The 22,133-nt window shown below is 28.4% G+C and overlaps 1 protein-coding gene across 2 annotated transcripts; it reads left to right on the top strand.

Annotated features, from left to right (window-relative positions):
- The first annotated feature begins 66 nt into the window (after positions 1-66).
- Positions 67-22,075, top strand: LOC127291568 (T-box protein 2-like). 2 transcript variants are annotated; one of them, XM_051320762.1, is made up of 5 exons: positions 67-353; positions 8,877-9,030; positions 16,787-17,111; positions 20,116-20,259; positions 20,526-22,075. In XM_051320762.1, exons 1-5 carry the CDS (start codon positions 287-289, stop codon positions 21,105-21,107), a joined length of 1,272 nt encoding a protein of 423 aa, XP_051176719.1. In that variant the 5' UTR covers positions 67-286; the 3' UTR covers positions 21,108-22,075. The 2 variants fall into 2 exon arrangements, with proteins under 2 accessions (XP_051176719.1, XP_051176720.1); XM_051320763.1 differs by lacking the exon at positions 67-353 and adding an exon at positions 7,432-7,595.
- The last annotated feature ends 58 nt before the right edge of the window (positions 22,076-22,133 follow it).

Here is a 22,133-nt window from a genome sequence, read left to right as displayed (position 1 = left end):
TTCTAGGATCACAAGAGATTCTTGCACCCACGTTTGTGTATATTCCCTCAAGTCCTTTTGTAGAATCCTAATTTACAACTTTTCGTCAGTCGAGCCACAATCTCCGAGTGTGGTAGTTGAGCGTTAATTTCAGTGATCTTATTTTTTTTTTGGTTTCTGTTTTTTTTTTCTTTATTGTGATTGTGATTTTTTTTTTTTGGACCATTTAATTTGCCAAAAAAAAAATTAATTTTTCTTTTATTTTAAAAAAGAGAAGCAAAATTGTTTTATTTTTTTTTTTCTCAAAATGAATCTGGTTTCCAGAATGAGTTGGCAGCATCCAATTTACAATCAGGATTTTTATCATCGTCCAGGTTTGTAAATTTTTATTAATTAATTACTATTATTTATTATTATTATTATTATTATTATTATTATTATTATTATTATTATTATTATTACTATTTTATTGTTATTGTTATTATTACTATTATTATTTTCATTTATACCATTAAATATATTTTGTTGGTTCAGCAAAATTTTTATTTTTTTTTTATAATTTATTACTTTATTATTTATTTATTATTATTTATTTTTATTTATAATTTTTTATATTAGTAAAATATTTTATAAAATAAGAAAATAATTTTATATTAATTGAGGTAAATATTTTTCAAAATTATCAAAAATATTAAATTCAAAATGAACTGAATTTTTTTCCAAATTGACAATATTTTTAATCCAAACAAAATCTTGTCTATTATCAAATAAATATTTATTTGCATTAAATTATTATTATTATTATTATTTGTATCAATTAAAATTGTCTTTGTTTTAAATACAGAAAATATTGATTTAAATAAAATATATTTAATTAAAAAAAAAATTATTTGGTTCAAGTAAATATTTATTTGCTAATAGTCAAGTAATCGATTATTTGAATCAAATAAATTTTTTTTCTGTGTTATATGCAAGAAATGTTATAATTAAATTATTGTTAAAATTTTTTTTAAAGTTAATTATTATTATTATATTTATTATTATTATTATTATTATTATTATTTAAATCAAGTAATTTGTATACAAAATTAGAAATATTTTTTTACCATAAAAGTGAATAAAAAAAAAATTTAATTTAATTCATGGAAATATATATATATATATATATATATGTGTATATGTACATTGGAATATCTACGAGAATAATAATCTTGCGCGTATTATTATATATTTGACACACAGCTGTCTTCATCAAAGTTGGGAGTTAATGACACTAATTTTACACATTCTAGTAGGTTTCACATCTTTTGATGTCTATCACATTGCATTGCGATAAGTACATCATATTCGCGAAATTCAATATTTCTTAGAATTCAGAGTCTTTTTTTGCAAGTTTCATATAATATAACAAAAAAAAAAAAAAATTGCGTTTAAAAATTTTAATTTCATTTCAACCAAATGAATTTTTTTTTAAAACAAATAAATATTTCATTAAAATAAAAATAACCCTAATAACACAAGATATCTTGGGATATATTGATAATATCCCCCAAATATCCTAGGGATGTCCTATGGATATCAAGAGGATCTCTTAAGGATATCCAAAAAATCGGCGGATTGGATATCCTTTGGATATCCCATGGATATCTGAGGATATCCACATGATATTTTCTGGATATCTCTATAGACTTTCATAAATGTCCTCCAGATATCCCACAGATATCGTTAGGATATCCCACAGATATTTTCAGGATATTCTCAGTATATATCTTCTGGATGTCAAGACCCTCACAACACAAGGATATTCAGGATATCCCTGGGACGTCCTGGGGATATCCATTTGCTTTTGGCGATTCGGATATCCCTAAGATATCCTCTGGATATCCATGGACATCTCTAAGATATCCCAGGGATATCCAAACCGCCGAAAACAAATCGATATCCCCAGGACGTCCCAAGGATATCCTGAATATCCTTTTGTTGTGAGGGGAAGATATTCTCAGGATACTGTTTTTAAAGTCATTATGAGACTATATACGAGTGAGAATATTCTGTGAATTAAATTTTATATAAATAAAATAAAATGCAACTTGTTTTTCGAGAAAGTTGTTTAATTTGAAAAATTATTAACTAATTTTTTTCTCATTCGTGATTCATTCCTTTATTCATATATGCTTAATATTGTCAGAAAATAAATTGACTTTAAACAAATATAAATTCTTCCCTGCCAATAACGAATAACTATTAATATTAATTATACATTAAGTGCATGAGTTTATTTAAAAACTTTGAAAAATGCGTTTCAAATCTTCATTTAAAATAAATTAGAAGCTCATAAAATTTTTGTTTTTATTATATTATTATTCATTATATATTAGCTTAACAATTTTAACCTTTAAAAATATATATGTTGAGATATTAAATATCCCGTGAATATCCTAAGAATATCCCACGGACATCCTGAGGATATCCCATGGATATCCTGCGATATAATATTCAATACATATTTTGTGGATGTCTTAGGGATATCCTGTGGATATCCTTTGGATGTCCTGTTGATGTCCCACAGACCGGCGGTTTTGATATCCTAGGGATATCCTAAGATATCCTGGGGACCATTCTAGGATATCGACCATTGATATGGATATCCTTTTGTTATGAGGGTACTAATATAAAAATTATTTATCAAATTATGAATTTTTGTTTTTATTTTAACCAAATGTTACACCCAGAGAAATATTTTATTTAAACCAAATATAATATATTTGAGTTAAATAAACGGTATATTTTTCTCACAGCCTAGTAGCCTATTTATTTGGCGTAAATAACAAATTTTTATTTAAATCAAATAAAAATTTATTTAAATTAAATAAATATTTATTTGAATCAAATAAAAATTTATTTAAATCAAATAAATATTTATTTGAATCAAATAAATTTTTATTTGAATCAAATAAAAATTTATTTAAATCAAATAAGAATTTATATTGCTCTGAGACTAATATATTATAATTTCTCTGGGTGTAAAAAAAATTTGTAAATGGTAACAAATAAATATTTGCAAAATAATTATTTAAAAAAAAAAAATGTTTTGTTAAATTAAAATTGGGAAAAATTGAGAAATTTTTTGCTTCTGCTAAATTAAAATACTGGACTTTAAAAAAATATGTTTACTTTGAAAAAAAGAAAAGAGGTTTATAGTTGTATTAAAATTATAGAGCTGGCGATTTTTATGGCTACCCATATTATATAAATGTATATGATTGCGGAAGGAAGTTTACCACGATTTTACAGTGGCGAAATAGTCATCGAAATTCTTTTTCTCAAAATGACCGAAGCACATAACCCTATCATTAGAGAAGAAGCTTGTTATCCGATGACAGGTTGATCAAAACACGTGTGTCGATTTTTTTTTCTCTTTTTTGTCAGTCTCACAAAAATTATTTCTTTACATATATATTAAAAAATATGTTTTTATTATTATTATTATTATTAGAAAAAGAAAATAAGTAAATTAAATTTTTTAAAATTTTTTTGCAAATATTTATTAATTTCTTTATTTTTTAATAGGGTAAATGCACCAATTACGGCGTGTTCATAAAAATAAATATTATATTTAATGTATAACTTGCAAAATGATTTAAAAAAATTATTTTAATCTTTTTTTTTTTGATACAATTACTTAATAAAGATGCACATTTAAACAATATTATTAATTTAATTATTTGAGATCAAATTTTCTCTCTCGCCGTAATTGAAACATTTTTAAGATTTCCATATTGGCTCCAATTACGGTGGGCAAAATATCTTCAAAATATATGTAATTTTTGGTCACCGTAATTGATACACCGAAACTGATGATACAAACGCGCCGTAATAGAAAAAATTACAGTATTAGTTTATTTCTCATATTTGTTTAAATAATCGATTTTTATAAAGTTAATTTTTTTTTTTAATATCTAACATAACCTTTTAGTTTAACCCCTTCGGTGTGAGAGCAAAATATCATATAATGGTCCCAAAATGTTCAATTGATATGGGTCGACGAATTTTTATGAAACTTTTTCTTGTTATATTAACAATAATTAATTAATATTTACTTAATTATTGCAATAATTAATGTCAGTGATATCTATAGTGTCCTCAAAATTGTATAGGAGAATTTATTTACAATGAATACAATAAATTTTATTTATTTTGTGATAATATGTTCACGACCCAACGTTGGGTCGCTCACAGTATTGGCACATTATTTTTTACGACCCAACGTTGGGTCGCTCACAGTGAAGGGGTTAATAAGTCTTAAATTTACTTTATACAATATAAATGTCGAATTTTCTATTTCAAAGATGCTTTGACTCGAATCGCGCCGTAATTATAGTGCATTTACTCTACTTTTTTGAAAAAATGTATTAATTTTTTAAAATTTTTAACAGTTTTTGAAAAAATTATTTTTTTTTTTGAATAATTTAAACAGAAATGTAAAAATTAAAAAAAAATATATATCCACGAGAAAAGGGAATTTATGCGGGTTAACAAAGTTTTAGGTTATGTTTAGTAATAGTTTTTCCTTGATAAAAAGTTTCTAATATATATCGACACAAAAAGTCTTTGCGCCCCTAATAAAATTATTATAGAAGTGTCACGACTTTTCAAAATACCGCATCAAACCGGAAGAACAGCGCAAGTGAATATTACGCTACTTCCACAATAGCTAAAGGCCTGAGCAGAATAGAAACGTAACCGGAATCGTAATCGTAAACGCAACCGGAAGAATGAGTTAGAGAAGGATAGATAGATTGTTTGTCCTTCTCTAATTTATTCTTCCGGTTGTGTTTACGATTACGATTCCGGTTACGTTACTATTCTGCTCAGGCCTTTAATTCGCATTTTTTTTAGCAGACGACGCGCGCACATTCATTGCCAATTGTGGAGAAAAAATTAAAAAAACATTTTATTTTGAAAGAATGTAAAATTTTTATTTTCTTTTTTCTATTTATAATTATAATTTTTTTTTTTTTTTTGATAATTTCAATAATATTTAAAATAGAAAAAAATGTTTTTTTAATAATAATAATAATTTTAATAATAAAATAATAATTAAAAGCTGAAATTGAATCTCGTTTTCAAAAAACAATATGTGATTTAGCTATTTATTGTGGAAGCAGCCTTAAAAAAGCAGACTTGTGTATGCGTAGTATAGTTGTGGTTGGTCCCCACCCCTTTAAATAATACATAGGGGAAAAAAAAAATACTGTGTGGTTTCCGGACAAAAGGGGCCGGGCATCTGCCCTGGTTTGCTCTCGGATGAGAAAAAAAAATGAAGATGGGCCTGTTTTGTGATTACTGATTACACACACTGAATCTTTTTTCTTCCTCTACCCCCCCCCCCTAATACTCATACGCAACGTCACGCCAGACACCCGTCTGCTATAGAGGACCTGCTTTTTCACGTCTGGCGCCAAACCTGACAAACCGAGGATAACTCCCATTATTGATAAATCTTATATATATATATATATATATACGTCTTTTTCGGGGGCCAATTAGTTACTATTCACGTTAACAATAATAATATTAATCGTTATTTTTATATGACATTTCTCAAATTTTTCCTCAACAATTTCCGGTTATACAAAAAAAAATATATTTCACATATTTAACAATAATTTAACAAAGCAGAATACTTTATTTTGCACGTGCTCTACCGTCAGTTTTTGGTACTACCAAACACTATTTGCTTTTGTATGATATGCAAGAAAATTTACTAAGTACACAGTTTGCATTATGTTTGTATTTGCATTATTATTATTATTATTATTATTATTATTATTATTATTATTAATAATCATATTATGCATAATATTGGTTAAGGTCAAGGCAAAATAGAAACATAACCAAAAACGCAACCGGAAGAATGAGTTAGAGAAGGATAGACAAATTGTTTGTCCTTCTCTAACTCAGTTGCGTTTACGTTTTTATTGTGCGTTGGCCTTTACGTTTCTACTTTGCGTTGACCTTCACACCATACGCCATGAACTATAAAATTATTATAGAAATGTTACGAATTTTCAAAATGCCGTCAAAATAATTTATGAAAATTGGTACAGTATCAACTTTAAAAAATATAAGGCTGCAGTCCCATGGCAACGTTTTGCGTTGCGTTTTGTCACTAGACCATCATGAGTGTAAAAGAGATGCAGATATATGTTTGCTATGTTTACACTCATGGTCTAGTGACAAAACGCAAAACGCTGCCATGAGACTGCAGCCTTAGACTGTGTTTACAAGACTACGTTTTGCGTCAAGACCAGTGAGATAGAGAAAGACAGACATATACTTTCATCCTTGTTGCACTCATTGTCCAACGCCCGCATGTAAACATAACCTAATTTTACAATTAATATCGCAAATAAACTCATCGCGATTTAAAAAATTTAAAAATAGAAGCACGCGACAGTGTTACAACATTATCGAGAAGAGGAAAAAAAAACATATTTGAAAAGAAAGAAAAAAAAAAGTAGTAAAGCGTTCTCCCGCGTCTATATATATATATATATATATATATATATATATATATATAGAGAGAGAGAGAGAGAGAGAGGTGACGACATTAGGATTAGTAACAGCGGTATCGTTGAAAGGACCACGGATGATGGACCACGAATAGAGAGATGTCCTGGCGGCAAGACTCTTCATGGTGCTTGCGGAGCAAAAAAAAAAAAAAAAAAATATAGCGCATGAATGGATGCTGCACTTGCCTCTCCTTTTTTTTCTCCCTCGGCGCCGAGTGCTTGTGGTGATACACACGGTTCCTTGGACGCCGCATTATCCTACAGGGATAATTGGCATTGTTAGGGTGAGAAGGAGGTGGGGGGGGGGACATTAGGAGACAGTTCTCTTCTTGGGTCCTTCTTCCTCTTTTACGGCTATAGCAGATAACGATTGTCCGGTTCACTTGAGAGCGGTTCGTTTGATGTGGAAAAATCCACCGGCATAAAATATTCCCACCAAAAAAAAAAAAAAAAGGAATTTTATATTCCTTTTTTTTATATTTTATAATAAAAATATTTTTTTTTCCCCCAAAATTTCTACAATCCAAACTATTAATATTATAAATTTTTATGCCTGTATTTATTTTAATAATTAATTTATTATTTGAGAGTGTACATATTCGTGGCTTACACTTTTTTGTCCTTTTCTAACGCACTTGTTGTCATGGCAACCGTGCGTGAAGTTTTTTGTCCTTTTCGGTTGCCATGACAACATGTGCGTTAGAAAAGGATAAAAAAAAGTGTAGGCCAAGACTTTAATTAAAGTTCTTCCGGTTTGACGCGACATTTTGAAAAGTCAGTGACACTTCTATAATAGTTTTATTAGTTTATGGCGTACATTTACACCTAACTTTTACAGCTTGCATGTACTTTAAAGAAGAATTTGCACATGAATTGTTTTAAATAATTTGAATTGTATAACAAAATACCATTCCAATGAGTCAAAAAAAAGTTTAAAAATATTAATTTTAGCCAGAGAAATAAAAAAAAAATAGATAAAAAACACTAAAAATCGTGTTTTTCTTAGATAATAGAAAAAATTAACGTATTCTCTTTGTCAAGGTGTCGTTTCTTTCAGAATTTTATTACTTTTTAGATAAATAAAAATTTTTAGTTTTAATTGGGTAAATGTACTAATTACGGTGCGATTCGAGTCAAGGCATCTTTGAAATAGAAAATTCGACATTTATATTAAAGACATATTAGACTAAAAGGTTATGTTAGATATTAAAAAGAAATTTAACTTTATAAAAATCGATTATTTAAAAAAAATATGAAAAATAAACTAATACCGTAATTTTCTATTACGGCGCGTTTGTATCAGTTTCGGTGTATCAATTACGGTGATCAAAAATTACGTGTATTTTATGAAGATATTTTGCCCACCGTAATTGGAGCCAATATGGAAATCTTAAAAATGTTTCAATTACAGCGAGGGAAAAAATTTGATTTCAAATAATTAAATTAATAATATTGTTTAAATGTGCATCTTTATTAAGTAATTGTATCAAAAAAAAAAAAAATGATTAAAATAATTTTTTTAAATCATTTTGCAAGTTATACATTAAATATAATATTTATTTTTTATGAACACGCCGTAATTGATGCACTTACCCTATTAAAAATTATAGTTATTTTTTATGAACGCGCCGTAATTGATGCACTTACCCTATTTCTTTAAGATTTAAACCATTTTATAGTCGATTGAAAAAGCAGAGATCGCAATAGTTTCCAATTTTTAGAAAATATAAAAAGGCGAAAATTTTTGTTTTAATATTTTTTTTTCAAAGATTTAAGTTGTTTTATATAGTCGCTTTGAAAAAGCAGAAATCGACGCTTGTATAAATTCTTTTTTTAACACTTAATTTAAATGAACTTTAAACATTACCCTCATAACAAAAGAATATCCATATCAATGGTCGATATCCTAGAATGGTTCCCAGGATATTTTGAGATGTCCATAGGATATCCAAACTGCAGGTCTGTGGGACGTCAACTGGACATCCATAGGATATCCCTAAGACATCCAGAAAATATCTATTGGATATTATATCGCAGGATATCTATGGGATATCCTGATGATATCTGTTGGATATCCTGACGATATCTATGGGATATCTGGAGGACATTCATGAAAGTCTATAGAGATATCCTGTGGATATCCAAACCGCCGATTTTTTGGATATCCTTAAGAGATCCTTTTGATATCCATAGGACATCCCTAGGATATCTGCGGGATATTATCAATATATCCCAAGATATCTTGTGTTATTAGGGTATTGTCTGTCTTTCTTATCAATAATTTCTGTAATTAATAATTTTTATTTATATTAAAATTTACAGAACAATTCCCCGGACAAAATTTTTGGTATCCACAATCAAGTCTCGGTAGTGGTCCACTATTAAATGAAGACGTCAAAGTTGAACTACAAAATCGTAAACTTTGGTCCAAATTCCATGGCGAGAATACCGAAATGATCATCACAAAAAGTGGACGGTGAGTTATTAAAAAAAAAAATTTTTTTATTTTTAAAAATTTAATGAAAAACATATTTTTGTCTGAATGATTACTGAAGAAAGAAGATATTTATAGTTGCAATGTTGATTCATAATAAAAAAATACATGGAAAAAAATTTTCACTTGGACCGCAGCTATAAGTTTCTCTAAAACAGCGATATATTTCTCTAAATCAACGAAAGTTTTCGCTATTCTAGAAAAATATATCGCTGTTCCAGATAAATATTTTTTTTCTGTTTTAAGAATATTCTATACTTGATTTTAGAATATTTTCCCATAAATCGGCAAATATAGATTAATATCCTAGAATATATTCTTAAAACGGAAAAAAAAATCTTTATCTGAAACAGCGATATATTTTTCTAGAATAGAGAAAACTTTCGTTGATTTAGAGAAATATATCGCTGTTTTAGTTAAATATATCGCTGTTTTAGAGAAACTTATCGCTATGGTCCAAGTGAATATTTTTTTCCATGTATTCTTTCTTCACTGCGTTTATCGGTTCTTTTTGTTTTCTGAATTTTTCTTTTACTTTTATGAAAAACTGTCGCCAATTTACTGTCTGGTGATCAGCATCCGGTCGGCACTTGTTGAAAGCATATATAGGACCAAATAATAATCCTCTAGATGCCTAGACATACACACACACACACACCTAAACTGAGCTCGTTAAACCGGGAAGCGATACCTTTCGATGCGCGTATTCATCTAAATCAACGTTGCGCGACTAAGCGCCGTCAAAGCACTTCACTCTTATTTTGTGTACATCTTGTTTATTTTTCAATTCTTTTTTTGCCTTTGATTTTTGCCGTCATCGTCATTGCCGCAAAAAAAAAAAAGAAAAAAAGAAAAATCACCTGTAAGAAAGGCAAAGAGAAAAAAGAGTAAAAAAAAAGATTGTTTATTTCTGCACGGAGAAAAAAAGTTAGCTAAAATTTAGCTATTTTAGCTAACCCTATTTGTTATTATATGGACAGCAATTTTCGTTAGCTAATACAGCTAAAAATTAGCTACTATAGCTAAAATAGTTTGCTGTAACAGCTAAATATTAGCTACTGTAGCTAAAAATTAACTATCCATATAATAGCAAACTCATTTTTCTCCGTGTGCTGTCCAAAGTAAAGTCTTAGCTTTTCCCTAAAGGGTGAAAATCGCTTGGTTTTATCCATCGACTTTCGAACTTATGGAAAAGTCGACTTACTAGGTTTTTACTTTGAACATAGCATCATCGAAAAAGCGTAATTAATATTAAGAAAGTATTCTTAAATTTAGAAAAATGTAATTCTAAATATTAATATTCATTTTAGAATTACGTTTTTTTCGGCTACGTTTAAGCGTTGGTTTCGGGGAAATGAAAATTTCGGTGAATTGTAATGAGAGAAAAAAAAAAAATCAAATGAATTCTTAAGTCGGCGTCGGTACTTTTGAAAGTATGGCCAAATGTGAATCTCCTCTTAATTAGCTTCTACATTCTCCTTTTGAGATAAGACTACGCCGGATCTGCCACGTTTCTTTTTAAAAACCTCTATAATCGAAATACCCTCATGTTTTATCGTAAAAATTGGTTTACGATTTGTTAAATTCGATATTCGCGCTTTTTAAACTTTCTTTGTATTCGCGTATTTTTTGCATTTAAAAAAAAAATTTCGGTTAATTTAATTGTCGTTGATCGAATCAAAAATTAGAAAAAATTAAAATCTATATTACTAAAATTAGAAAAACTGAAATATATAAAGGAAAAAAAAGTATTCTTCTTGATTTAAAGGGTACTTTTTTGACGAAGCTACAGGGGGTCCCACATATATTGACGGTTGGTCCCAAATCTCTTTTTTTTTTTTGGGGGCCCACTGAAGTGGACGAACAAACGGATAGACATAGTCTTGGAGTGGCGCCTGAAACTACTTTTCTTTGTCTTAAGGATAGGGCCGCCACAGGCCACCGCTGGCGAAGATCTTTTAGACGGCAAATTCTATCGACGTGCCAACCAACATTCCAAAGTTATTGGTCCCTCAAAAAAGTTTCCTGCTTCTTCTCTTCTTCTTCTTCTTCTTCTTCTTTTTTTTCACGCATATCTATGTCAAAATTTACAGTCAATACAAAATCTAACGAAAAAAAAAACCAACTTCAAAATTTACAGAAAAAAGATTATAAAATATAATCTAAAATATTTAAAATCAAAAGTAACATAAAATCGTCCTCTGTAGATTTGTCCATATTAAAAATAAAAATCCAAAATGCAATAAAAATTATTTTGAAGTTTTATAAAAAAAATGAAGTGCAGTAATAAATATGAAAATTTTACAATCGACCAAGACCCTTTTTTTATGACAGCGATGCGAAAAATTATTATTGTATAAAAGAAAAAAAAAAACATTGGCCAGATGGAGCAGAAATGTTATTGTGAGAAATATTTTTAACAATTGGATAAGCATCAGGGTTAGAATATATATACAGTAGACTCTCACAAACTGTCACTCCCGCAAATTGTCCACATTCAGAAACTGTCTCTGACCGACATTCAGAAACTGTCCCGCTCCCCACTTTTCGTATTCCCTTTCCTTGGCCAAAAGTGCGAGCTGCCAGAGCCGAAACGGAGTAAAAATTCAAGGGGGATCTCTGTCTTAGAAAATTTTATTTAAAACTTATATATTTAATATACATATATTAATAATATTAATATAAATATTAAAATATTATTTATTTCATGTACATTAATAATAATAATATTTAATTTATTTAACCTTTTTAATTTGAATGATATATAATTTTTTTTAAACATTAAAGAGGTTCAACCCATTAACACAACGTCAAGCTAAAAAATTGTTAACAGAACTAAAATTTTATTTTTCTTAACTTATGAACAAAATATTTTTAAAAAAATTCAACGTACAGAATTGTAAAAAATCTTTTAAAGGGTCATATCAGCTATTGTTTGTAAGAATTCAATAAAAATTATATGTAATTGTTCACCTACTTTGAACAATAAATATAAAATGTCAAATAATTATTATATAACAACAAATTTTTGGGCAAAATAATGTATTTTGAAAGTTCTACAACTGAATCTTTTAAAATTTGTTAAAATTATTTTATTTATAGTTTTATGTATATTGTATATTTACCTATGTTTCGAAACATTTTATTAGAACCTTTGTATCTATAGAACGCAAATAGACAAGATACGATCCTGCAATTCCCACTACCTACTTTTGTAGGCGTGGCATAACGGAAGGGACAGTTACTGAATGTCGAAAATTTCACTTGGGACAGTTTGTGAGAGTCTACTGTATATATGAATTTTGTATATTGGGCAGTTGTACAAGGACGATTCGTGTCAAAGAATACGATCAGTTACAACGTTACAAGAGAGAAAGAAAGAAAGAGAGAGAGAGAGAGAGAGAGAGAGATTGTATAGTCAATAATTTTTCAAGCACATGGTTGGCACGTGGTCAGTGTCGGAAAATGAAAACCTTTTTCCCCAAAAGGCAAAATAATGCACAACAGCTCGCCGTTGTATATCCGGATTGCGTCTGGGGCGACCGCCCATGGAACTCTCGTCGCCAATTTTTTAATATATTTCAAACAACCGGAAGGTTTTGATTAACAAAAATAACAACAAAACTTAGTCTGTTTTAACGGAAATGAATAAATTACTTCCTTTCTTTGAAAATATGCTGAAAATTGAAACACTATTTTGCATATATTGTAAATTATTACTGCAATGAAAAAAAAAGAAATTTTATTTAAATAATCAGTTACTTGATTATTATCAAACAAATGTTTATTTGAACCAAGTAAATGTTTATTTGAACGAAATAATTTTAACTTGAAAAATTTTTAAACAAAATTTTAAATCAATTTTACGTAGATTTTGACCATTTTTAACACCTTAACTGCCATGGTAAAGATTTAACAGCTAAAATCTTTGTCATCGGCAGCTAAAGAGTTAAAATATTTAAAAATTGCTTAAACACTGCAAAAAGAAGTATCTTATTTTAAGATGTTTTGGTAGCGTTTTTAAGACATTAAGATGTTTAAGATGTCTTAAGAACGCTACCAAAACATCTTAAAATAAGATACTTCTTTTTGCAGTGTAAATCGAGCATAAATTTTGTATACCAAATTCTAAAATGGCATCTTTAATGGCTTAAAACTTATTTTTTTTTTTGTAAATTAAATAACTTTTAAGCTATTAAAGATGCCATTTTACAATCGATTTAAGATATTTTTAAATATTTTAACCCTTTAGCTACCAATGGGAAAAATTTTGGCCGTTAAATCTTTACCATGGCAGTTAAGGGGTTAAAAATGGTCAAAATCTACGTAAAAAATTTTTATCTGAAACAGCTATATATTTAGCTATATTTATTTCTACAAAATTTTGTTTTTCAATTTTTGAAATTATATTGTAATGCTATTTGAAAAAGTATAAATTTCGAGATAAATTTCTTAAAATATCACTCGAAAAGTGATAATCACTCGAGAGCATACATTTCCTTGCTTCTAACGAAAATGTAAATGCCATATAATTGAAAATTCTCCGACTTCAAAAATCAGATAAGATTATTACCATATCAATGAAAAGCACTCGCGTGCTCTTCTATATTGTGACAGGACGGAAGTCATTTCAGATGTACATATATATATATATATATATGTTTATATATGAAGAAGGTAGGAGGTTTGCATGGGTGGAAGATACATAAAGTATGAGTTGGAGTTCCGGTTTCACTGGAAGTCGTATGCGCGTCGGGGTTTTGTTTCCTAATATTAAAAGTGCGACACTATTTTCTTATGTCTATATACCCTTGTAGAAGATTGCACACACATAACAAAATTCGGTTCAGATCGTCCATCAAGATAAGATGGTTTACCAAAATTCTCCAACAGTGTTTAAATTTCTAAGGGGCGACCCTTTTTCAGACCCCAAGGTTCACGACTAGAAATATTAATTGCTCGCTTGTTGCGTATATGACATTCCACGCCCATCATCGTCAGCAATTAGTTCTGGATTCCTAACTTAAAACAAAAAAAAAAAAAAAAAAACGACTGAAATTCGACTTTTTCGTTTTCTATACATGCAAAAAAAAAAACTTCACAGCGATATATTTCACTAAAATAGCAAAAAAATTTTCGCAGTTCTGGAGAAAAATATAGCTGTTACAGATTAAAAAAAAAATGTTTTTTTCGTGAAAAATTGAAAATTTTTCTGCTGTCGAAAGTAATCGATTTTCATCCTTACGGAAACTAAGTTTTTACTTTCGATGGGAGAATTAGCAGCACTTGATTTTTTTTTTGCCCGCTAAAAGGCATCTCGTGTGAACGGAAGAAAAATATATCTGGAAAATGTAAAATTGATTTTTTTCAAAGGAGAAGTTGTATAGACAGAATAGAGGCGCCAGGAGAATTATCATAGATTCATTTTTCGTTCCACATGAGAACTTTGGCAGTTCGTCCCATACATATATACATATATATATATATTTGTGGGGTCCCATTTAGAGTGGCCTCAAGTGTCTCTCTCCTCCTCTTGTGTGCTACCAATTTTCTTCACGCTCCGTTCCGGCGCCTTACGTCGCCGCCTACTTTGATACCTACCTGACTTATGTCGTCTAACAATCCGATTCTCATCAAACTCTTTTCAGAAACAAAAAAAGAAAATCATATCCTTATTCGAAAAAGCTTTTAAGATATATTTTTTAATTACTTTCTTACAGAATTACCTTTTCCTCAATTAATGGATTTTTTTGTCCCCTTATATTCTAATTATTGATAATAACATTTTCAAAAAGAAACCACTCTCTTGACACCCTCTTGAAAATAAGTTTTTCGTGTATTTCCGGATTGTACACAAAAGACAAAGAAAAAAAAGAAAACCTCTTGAGAGTATATATGTATATTTGTTGAAAGAAAAAAAAAAAGAAGAAGAAGAAAGGAAAAAGGTCCAGTTGGAAGCTTGCAATCATGTACATAAACAGGCGAAACAGAAGACAAAAGGAAGATTGACTTTTCAGACTTGACTTACGGATTATAGACAAGTTTGAAATGTTTACACAGTCGAAGGGAACTTGCCGATAAAGATCAAAGGCTTGTCAATATGCTTCTGGGACCCAAAAAAAAAAAAATGGTCACACAACTCTCTTTCTCTCTCTCTCTCTCTGTCTCTATGCTATCTCTTTAAAAACTCCTCCCAAAATGTGTCCCTTCGTTAATGACTGCGAGAATATTTTTACCTTCAAAATATGTTTTCCAAAATTATTTTAAAATTTTTCTAGTCCTAGAGGCTTCTTTTTAACAAATATGTAGTTTGTTTAATTTTAATTCAGATCTTCTTTATTTTAATACGGAGAAAAATGGAAAAAACGAATAAAGTATAACTTTTATTACTTTAAAAGTAAAAACTGAACTGTCTACAGTTTCTGCACAATTTCTGTCAATTTTTACTCCAGAAATATGTATAGTACAATTTACTCCTGAAATGGTAACAATTATTCCAAAAATAGTAAATTTTACTATTTCTGGTGTAAAAAATTGATAGAAATGCGCGTGCAGAAACTGCAGAAAATTCAGGTTTTACTTTTAAATTAGTAAAAGTTACTTTATTCGTTTTTCTATTTTTCTTTGTGAATTATTTAACAAAATTTTTAAACTACTCTCTAAATCTGAATTAGTAAAAATGTTTACTAATTTATAAATTAATGACTCACTTTTTGCTTTAGAATTAGTAAAATTTTACTAATTATTCGAAAACTTTTACTAACAATTAGTAAAATTTAACTAATTCTAAAGCAAAAAGTGAGTCACTAATTTATAAATTAGTAAACATTTTTACTAATTCAGATTTAAAGAGTAAAATTCTTCTCGAAATTCGAATTTAAAATGTTAATACATAAATTTTTTTTTTATTTACATTCTTTATTTAATATAGGTTATGTTGCCTATTATGTTTCTTCTTTTTAAAAAAAATTTTTAAATATTGTTTATTTATTATAGGTATATGTGTTAATATTTAGGATATAATAATGGTCATTGTACTTTGTATTTATTTACATAGAAAATATCTTTATGAGGGAAAAAAATGGGAATTTTCTCACATTCCGACTATAAGTGGTTGCTCTTGATTTTTTTAACGTATTAAAGGTCTTTAGCATTGTCTTAGGCGAAGAACATATATATGTACATATATACTTTGCTAAAAGCCCGTCTCATCCTCTTTTTTTTTGACGTATCTTTTCCCTTTACTTTATTTCCTATAAGTAGCTAGACGTGACTTTTTGTACCTGTTTTTGTGAAAAATCCCTTATTTTCCTGGCTTTCCCCATATTTGTTATGACTACACGCGCGTACTAAAATATTACATAATTTCTACTTAGTACTCCAGAAAAAAAGATTATTAAGTTAATGCCTGTAGAATTCGGAGATTTTAAGAATGTACTAATTAATTTTCAATTAGAATATTGCGATTTTTTTTACTATTACGGCGAGATTGTATCAATTACGGTGACTAAAATTACGTGTATTTTGAAAATACTTTGCCCACCGTAATTGAAGCCAAAAATCTTAAAATAATAATAGTTATTTTTTATGAACGCGCCGTAATTGATACACTTACCCTAGTAATAGAAATAAATAAATAAAATACTAATTAATAAAAAAATAATATAAATAATAAATAATTTAGTTTAAAAAAAAATAACTGATTTTTAACGATTTGGAATAATTACAATTATTTCAGGCGAATGTTCCCATCGGTTCAGGTGTGCGTAAGTGGTTTACAAAAGCGTGCTCGCTATGTGGTAATGCTCGAGGTAACTCCAGCAACGAATCGTCGTCATAAATACGTGATTGATGGAAATTTGGAATGTCAAATTGCAAAAACATCATCATCATCATCGCCAAGAGGCTGGACAACTGCTGGACCAGCTGAGCCACAACCACCGCAAAATCGACGAATTTATTTACATCCCGATGGTCCAGCGACCGGTGCACATTGGATGCAGCATCCAATTAATTTTAGCAAACTAAAGATTACCAACAATGCCGTGGATCCCCACAGTCATGTAAGTTTATCATATAATTTTTTTTATTATCTACTGCAATATGATTTAAATCAACTTGAAAAGTAAATTATTTTTTGTAAATTTTATATAATTTATAAATTATAAAATAATTACCTATTTTTATATTTAATTTTTTTAAATTAAACATAAAAATAGGTTATTATTATTTTATTATTAATTTATTTTTTATTATTAACCCTTAACTGGCACAATTTCTTGTTCGCTCGGGTCTACTAGTGCCATCAATTAAGGGTTAAAGATGGGATGTAAGATTTTTTTTGTCTTTTGAGGTTTTCTAAAATAACTTTTTCTCAATTTTACCCTGAATTCCTTTAAACATTCAACACACTGTAGATTTAAATTTTATTTAAAATCATTCCACATGAATGTTGTAGCTTAAAGGAAGGGTCGAATATGTTTTTTTTTTGTCTTTTGAGGTTTTCAATAAAAACTTTTTTCTTTTGTTGGCACCAAGTGCCTTTTTAGAGTAGTCGTTAGTATATATAGAAAGTATTAAGAATTTGTCAATCTAATATATTAAAATATAAAAAATATTCAAATACATTCAATTAATTTAATCGAGTAAAAATGCTCGGGTCTACTGGACCCATGGTGTTAAGGGTTAATTTTTTTGAATTTTATATAATAAATAAAATATATTTTTCACGTAGGCAATAAAAAAAATTGTTAATTAAATACAAGAGGTTAATGAATAGAAAACAAATTTTTTTTCTGCTCTACCGGAAGTTTAAAAAAAAAAGGATGAAATTTACCACCGTGGACGAATATATTATTATTATTATAAGTAAAGCGAAGTGACCATTAATTTAAAACTAGTGTTTTGAATGTTTAGACAGCTTTTGTTTCGAATTGCGTCTATACTCTCACTGACATCTCGAATTTCAAAGCGCACGTTGTTCGACGTGTGTTATATGGTGCCCCTGAATTTTGGGAGGTCCTTCCATATACATATATCCTCTTCAATGTAGGCCAACTTACTCTCACCCTGGGAAATTTTTTTTTTTTGTTTGATTTTCCTTCTATTTAAATTATTTGCCTTTCCCTCCTCTTAGTCACTCTCTTAACTTTAATAAATCACAACGAGAACCACAATTTTCAATCTTATTATACATATATTAAACTCTTGATTTAAAAAAATTTTTTAGTTTTCAAGTAGTTTCAATGGGTTTAAATTTTTTTCTGTTTTATTATTTTTATGTTTGAAAATTTTATTTCAAATATAAATTTTTTTTGTCCCCAAGTAGTTTCGATGAATTTCAATTTTTTATGTATTATATTTATATAACAAATAAATGAAAATTTATTTTTTTATTATATTTTTGATTTATTACTACTTTTTTTCAAAAAAAAGATATTAAATAAACAATTGTTTTAATAATTTAAAAATAGTTTTCCTTAAAAAATAAAAATTTAATCGTACGCGCGCATTCCATTTGCGAATTAAAATTCTTTCTATAATAATAATAAATCTTCGTCTAACGTCAAGTCTTAAAGTTTTATTTTGAATTACAAATTTGTTACCTGGGAGGCGCTTTAAAATTTCTTATCTTTCGAAGTACTCTAGAGCTACCGTTAGACATTTTGTGTAAAAAAAAAAGTAAAAAAATTGTAATTTTAGCGACTGTCGCTTGCTTTTAAGGTCCAGTTTTAGAAAAGCCATCAATTTAAAGTCCTGAAGCATTTTTTTTTTATAAAAAAATATTGCAGTAGCAAGTTTTTTAAAAACAAATTTTTTTTTCTAAAATGTTTAAAATCTTTATGCGATGACAGCATCTGTTTTAAAGGCCTTGCGCAATGAATACACAGATCGACAATGTGTGTGGGTACACATTTCTTATATATATGATTTAAGGAGCGCGTCGCGTAATTCCAATGATCGCGTGTTTTCTCGACGATGTTAAATTCCAGGAATAAAGAAGAGGGCCAGTTTCAATTTCATAAGAATCGTGTCTGTCTCTTGGTTTCGCATCCTCTCTTCATTTTTGTGTATACATATATATATATATATATATATATATATATATATATATATATATATATATATATATATATATATATATATATATATATATATATATACTTATACCGAAAAACGGCGCCAATTTTTATCTCCACGCGCGCGGCACCCTTGACGAATTCCGCAAATTAGTCGCGATTTTAATAAGATGAGAGGCCAAATGACCTCAGTAACACTTGCCGACTTTTTATCGTATCAATCTTTACACCTCCCTGAATTGGTATGGTTTAAAGAAAAACATTAATTTCTTTTAATGTAAAAAAATATTAAAATAAAAAATTTAAATATTTTTAAAAATATTAAAATAAACAAAAATTATATTTTTAAAAAAATAAAAATAATACTTTCAAAAATATTAACTCTTAAAAAAATAATTTTTATATAATCTGAATAATAAAAATTCTCATCTTCTCTATCAAAAAAAAAAAAAAAAAAAATCTCCAATGCAAATAAATAATCCTTAGGGCCAGTGTCACCAACTCCGGTTAAAAGTTAATCATCGATTAAAGCCAATTTAACCGCTCATGATTGGTCGGTTAGGGATTTAATCGCTGATTTACTTTTAACCGGAATTGGTGAAATTGGGCCTTAATAGATTATATTTATTTTGTTTATAAAACATTCTTAACTGTATTCCTCTTTTTTGAGGAATTTGATGTTTTTGAAGTTATCTGAATAATAAACATTCTTTATTAAATATTCTCCTGCTTCACTGTATTAACTGTATGTATTCCTCTTTTTCGAGGGATTGATGTTTTTGAAGTTATCTGAATAATAAGAATCCTTTTATGAAATATCCCCCTGCTTCATTTTGAGCTCGGGTCTACTGGACCCATGGTGCCTGTTAAGGGTTAAGATAAAAAAAATTAATATTTTCAAAAATAGATATATTTAAAGAAAAAAAAAATGTAATTTAAGATTTTGTCTACTTCAAATTTGTTCATTAATTTAATATTTTATTTTCAGGTGGTTCTCACTTCAATGCATAAATACATACCGAAAATTTGGATTATTCGTTGCGACGATCACAGAGAGGATAATTTAATTTCACAACCTTGCAAGGCCTTCAGTTTTCCTGAAACAGAATTTATTGCCGTGACTGCTTATCAAGTAAGTTAAATTTACCATATAATAAAATAGGAAAATTCTATATATAATCTCTAAATCTGAATTAGTAAAAAAGTCTACTAATTTGAATTAGTGACACACTTTTTGCTTCTCAATTTAGTAAAATTTTACTAATTATTAGTAACTTTTACTAACAATTAGTAAAATTTAACTATAATTCTAAAGCAAAAAAGTGTCTTAAAATTGTCATTTTTAGTCCAGACTCGAACCGTTTCAGAAGATAACTAACTTTTTCTCTTTTCTTTTAGAACGAGAACATCACAAAACTGAAAATCAACAACAATCCATTTGCAAAGGGATTTCGAGAAACGGGCCAATCGCGTTGCAAGCGAAAATTACCAATGTCCGAGGATCAATCGGATTCACAAGACGAAGAGGGTAATGTCTCATCATCGGACTGTGAAACGGGACAATTACGCGATTGTACGACAATAAAGAGAATAAAACGATCGCCAAGTGAGACAGGAAGTGTTACCGACGACAGTGGTATTAGTAGTTCCGGAGGCGCAACTCCACCACCACCACCATCATCATCATCGTCTTCCTCATTGGAAAGTTTCTCCGAGGCGAATTTCCGTGTTTCACCATCGCCACCGGGACATCATGTCGGTAATCAAACCCGTCTTTACCGACCGTGGGCCGATTCACCCTCACCTTGTCGATCAACGCAGGAATCTATCTTACCAACACTCAGTCCAATGCAGTATCACTCTCTATTTTTCCCACTGTTGGCACCTGAACATCAACAAATTGCCACTCTTGAATATTCCAGGCTACAGCAACTACAAAGATTTCAATCAAATCTTCTTTTGAGTAAAATGTATCCCTAAATTTTTTTTTAGTCAATTAGAATCTTCAAACTTTAAAAAGGTTTTAAAATTATTTTTTTTAATTTTTTTTTTTCAATTCATTTACAAAATTGGAATGTTCCGAATTAAATGATCTCTTAAGTCTATTATTGTATATAAAAAAAAGAAATTTCTCACATTCTAGGAAGAAAATAGTTTTATTTAGATATGGCCAAAGAATTTTATTTTCGCACCATAAATATATATATATGTAAATATACAGCGTTGTAAAAAATGTACCGAAACGTCCAAAAATTGTCGAAAATAATTACCGAAATTTTTTTTTCTAAATCGTCTTTTGGGTTTTTTAAAAAAAAGATCGATTTAAAACAAAAATTCTTTTTTTTTTGGTGGGATCCGGTAGATTTTAATCACTCTGTATTTATTTTATTATTGAATCTGGTTTCTTGTGTGATATATCATTTTTTCTTTTTTTACTTTACTAAAGTTTATAAAAATTATAAAATAAGTTTTTTTTTTTTGGAAAAATATTGTCTCCAGTGTGAAAAATATATTTGAAGAAAAATACTACGTTCAAAAAAAATACTTTGTTTTTTTTAAAAACAGGGTTGCCACAGATCAGGGAAATTCATAGAGAAAAATCAGGGAATTTTAGATTATCGGGAAAAATATCAAAATTTCTCTAAAAATAAGTACGTTTTTTTCAATTTAAATGCATTTTTTAAAAAAAAAAAATTTACTTTTAGGTTTAAAAGTATTCCAGATTCAGTTTTGAATATAAGAAATGTGCCTTATATTTTGTATATATATTATTATTTTTTAAATATAAATATTAAGAGCATTTTGTAAATATTGAATATAAATTTTAAATATTAAGAAATAGTAAATCGTTACCAGTTACTGTTCATTTGTATAATAGAAAAAAATAAAAATTCATAATATTATAACAGTGAATAATATTTTTTTTCATTTTCACATTAATACATTTATAGACTTATTTCTTAATTGTATTATTTTCTTAATAGTAACAAAAAAAAATAATAGTAA

This window comes from Leptopilina boulardi, unplaced genomic scaffold (genome assembly GCF_019393585.1).
Source record: "Leptopilina boulardi isolate dan_hultmark-lab unplaced genomic scaffold, ZJU_Lbou_2.1 LbouV2_144, whole genome shotgun sequence".
Classification (NCBI taxonomy): domain Eukaryota; kingdom Metazoa; phylum Arthropoda; class Insecta; order Hymenoptera; family Figitidae; genus Leptopilina; species Leptopilina boulardi.
This window is presented reverse-complemented; position numbering and strand designations above follow the sequence as displayed.

Coding starts and splice junctions, on each gene's coding strand:
- LOC127291568 (XM_051320762.1), top strand. CDS start 287: ATGAATCTGGTTTCCAGAATGAGTTGGCAGCATCCAATTTACAATCAG. Junction 17,112..20,115: donor CCGTGGATCCCCACAGTCAT/GTAAGTTTATCA, acceptor TTTTATTTTCAG/GTGGTTCTCACTTCAATGCA. Junction 20,260..20,525: donor TTGCCGTGACTGCTTATCAA/GTAAGTTAAATT, acceptor CTTTTCTTTTAG/AACGAGAACATCACAAAACT.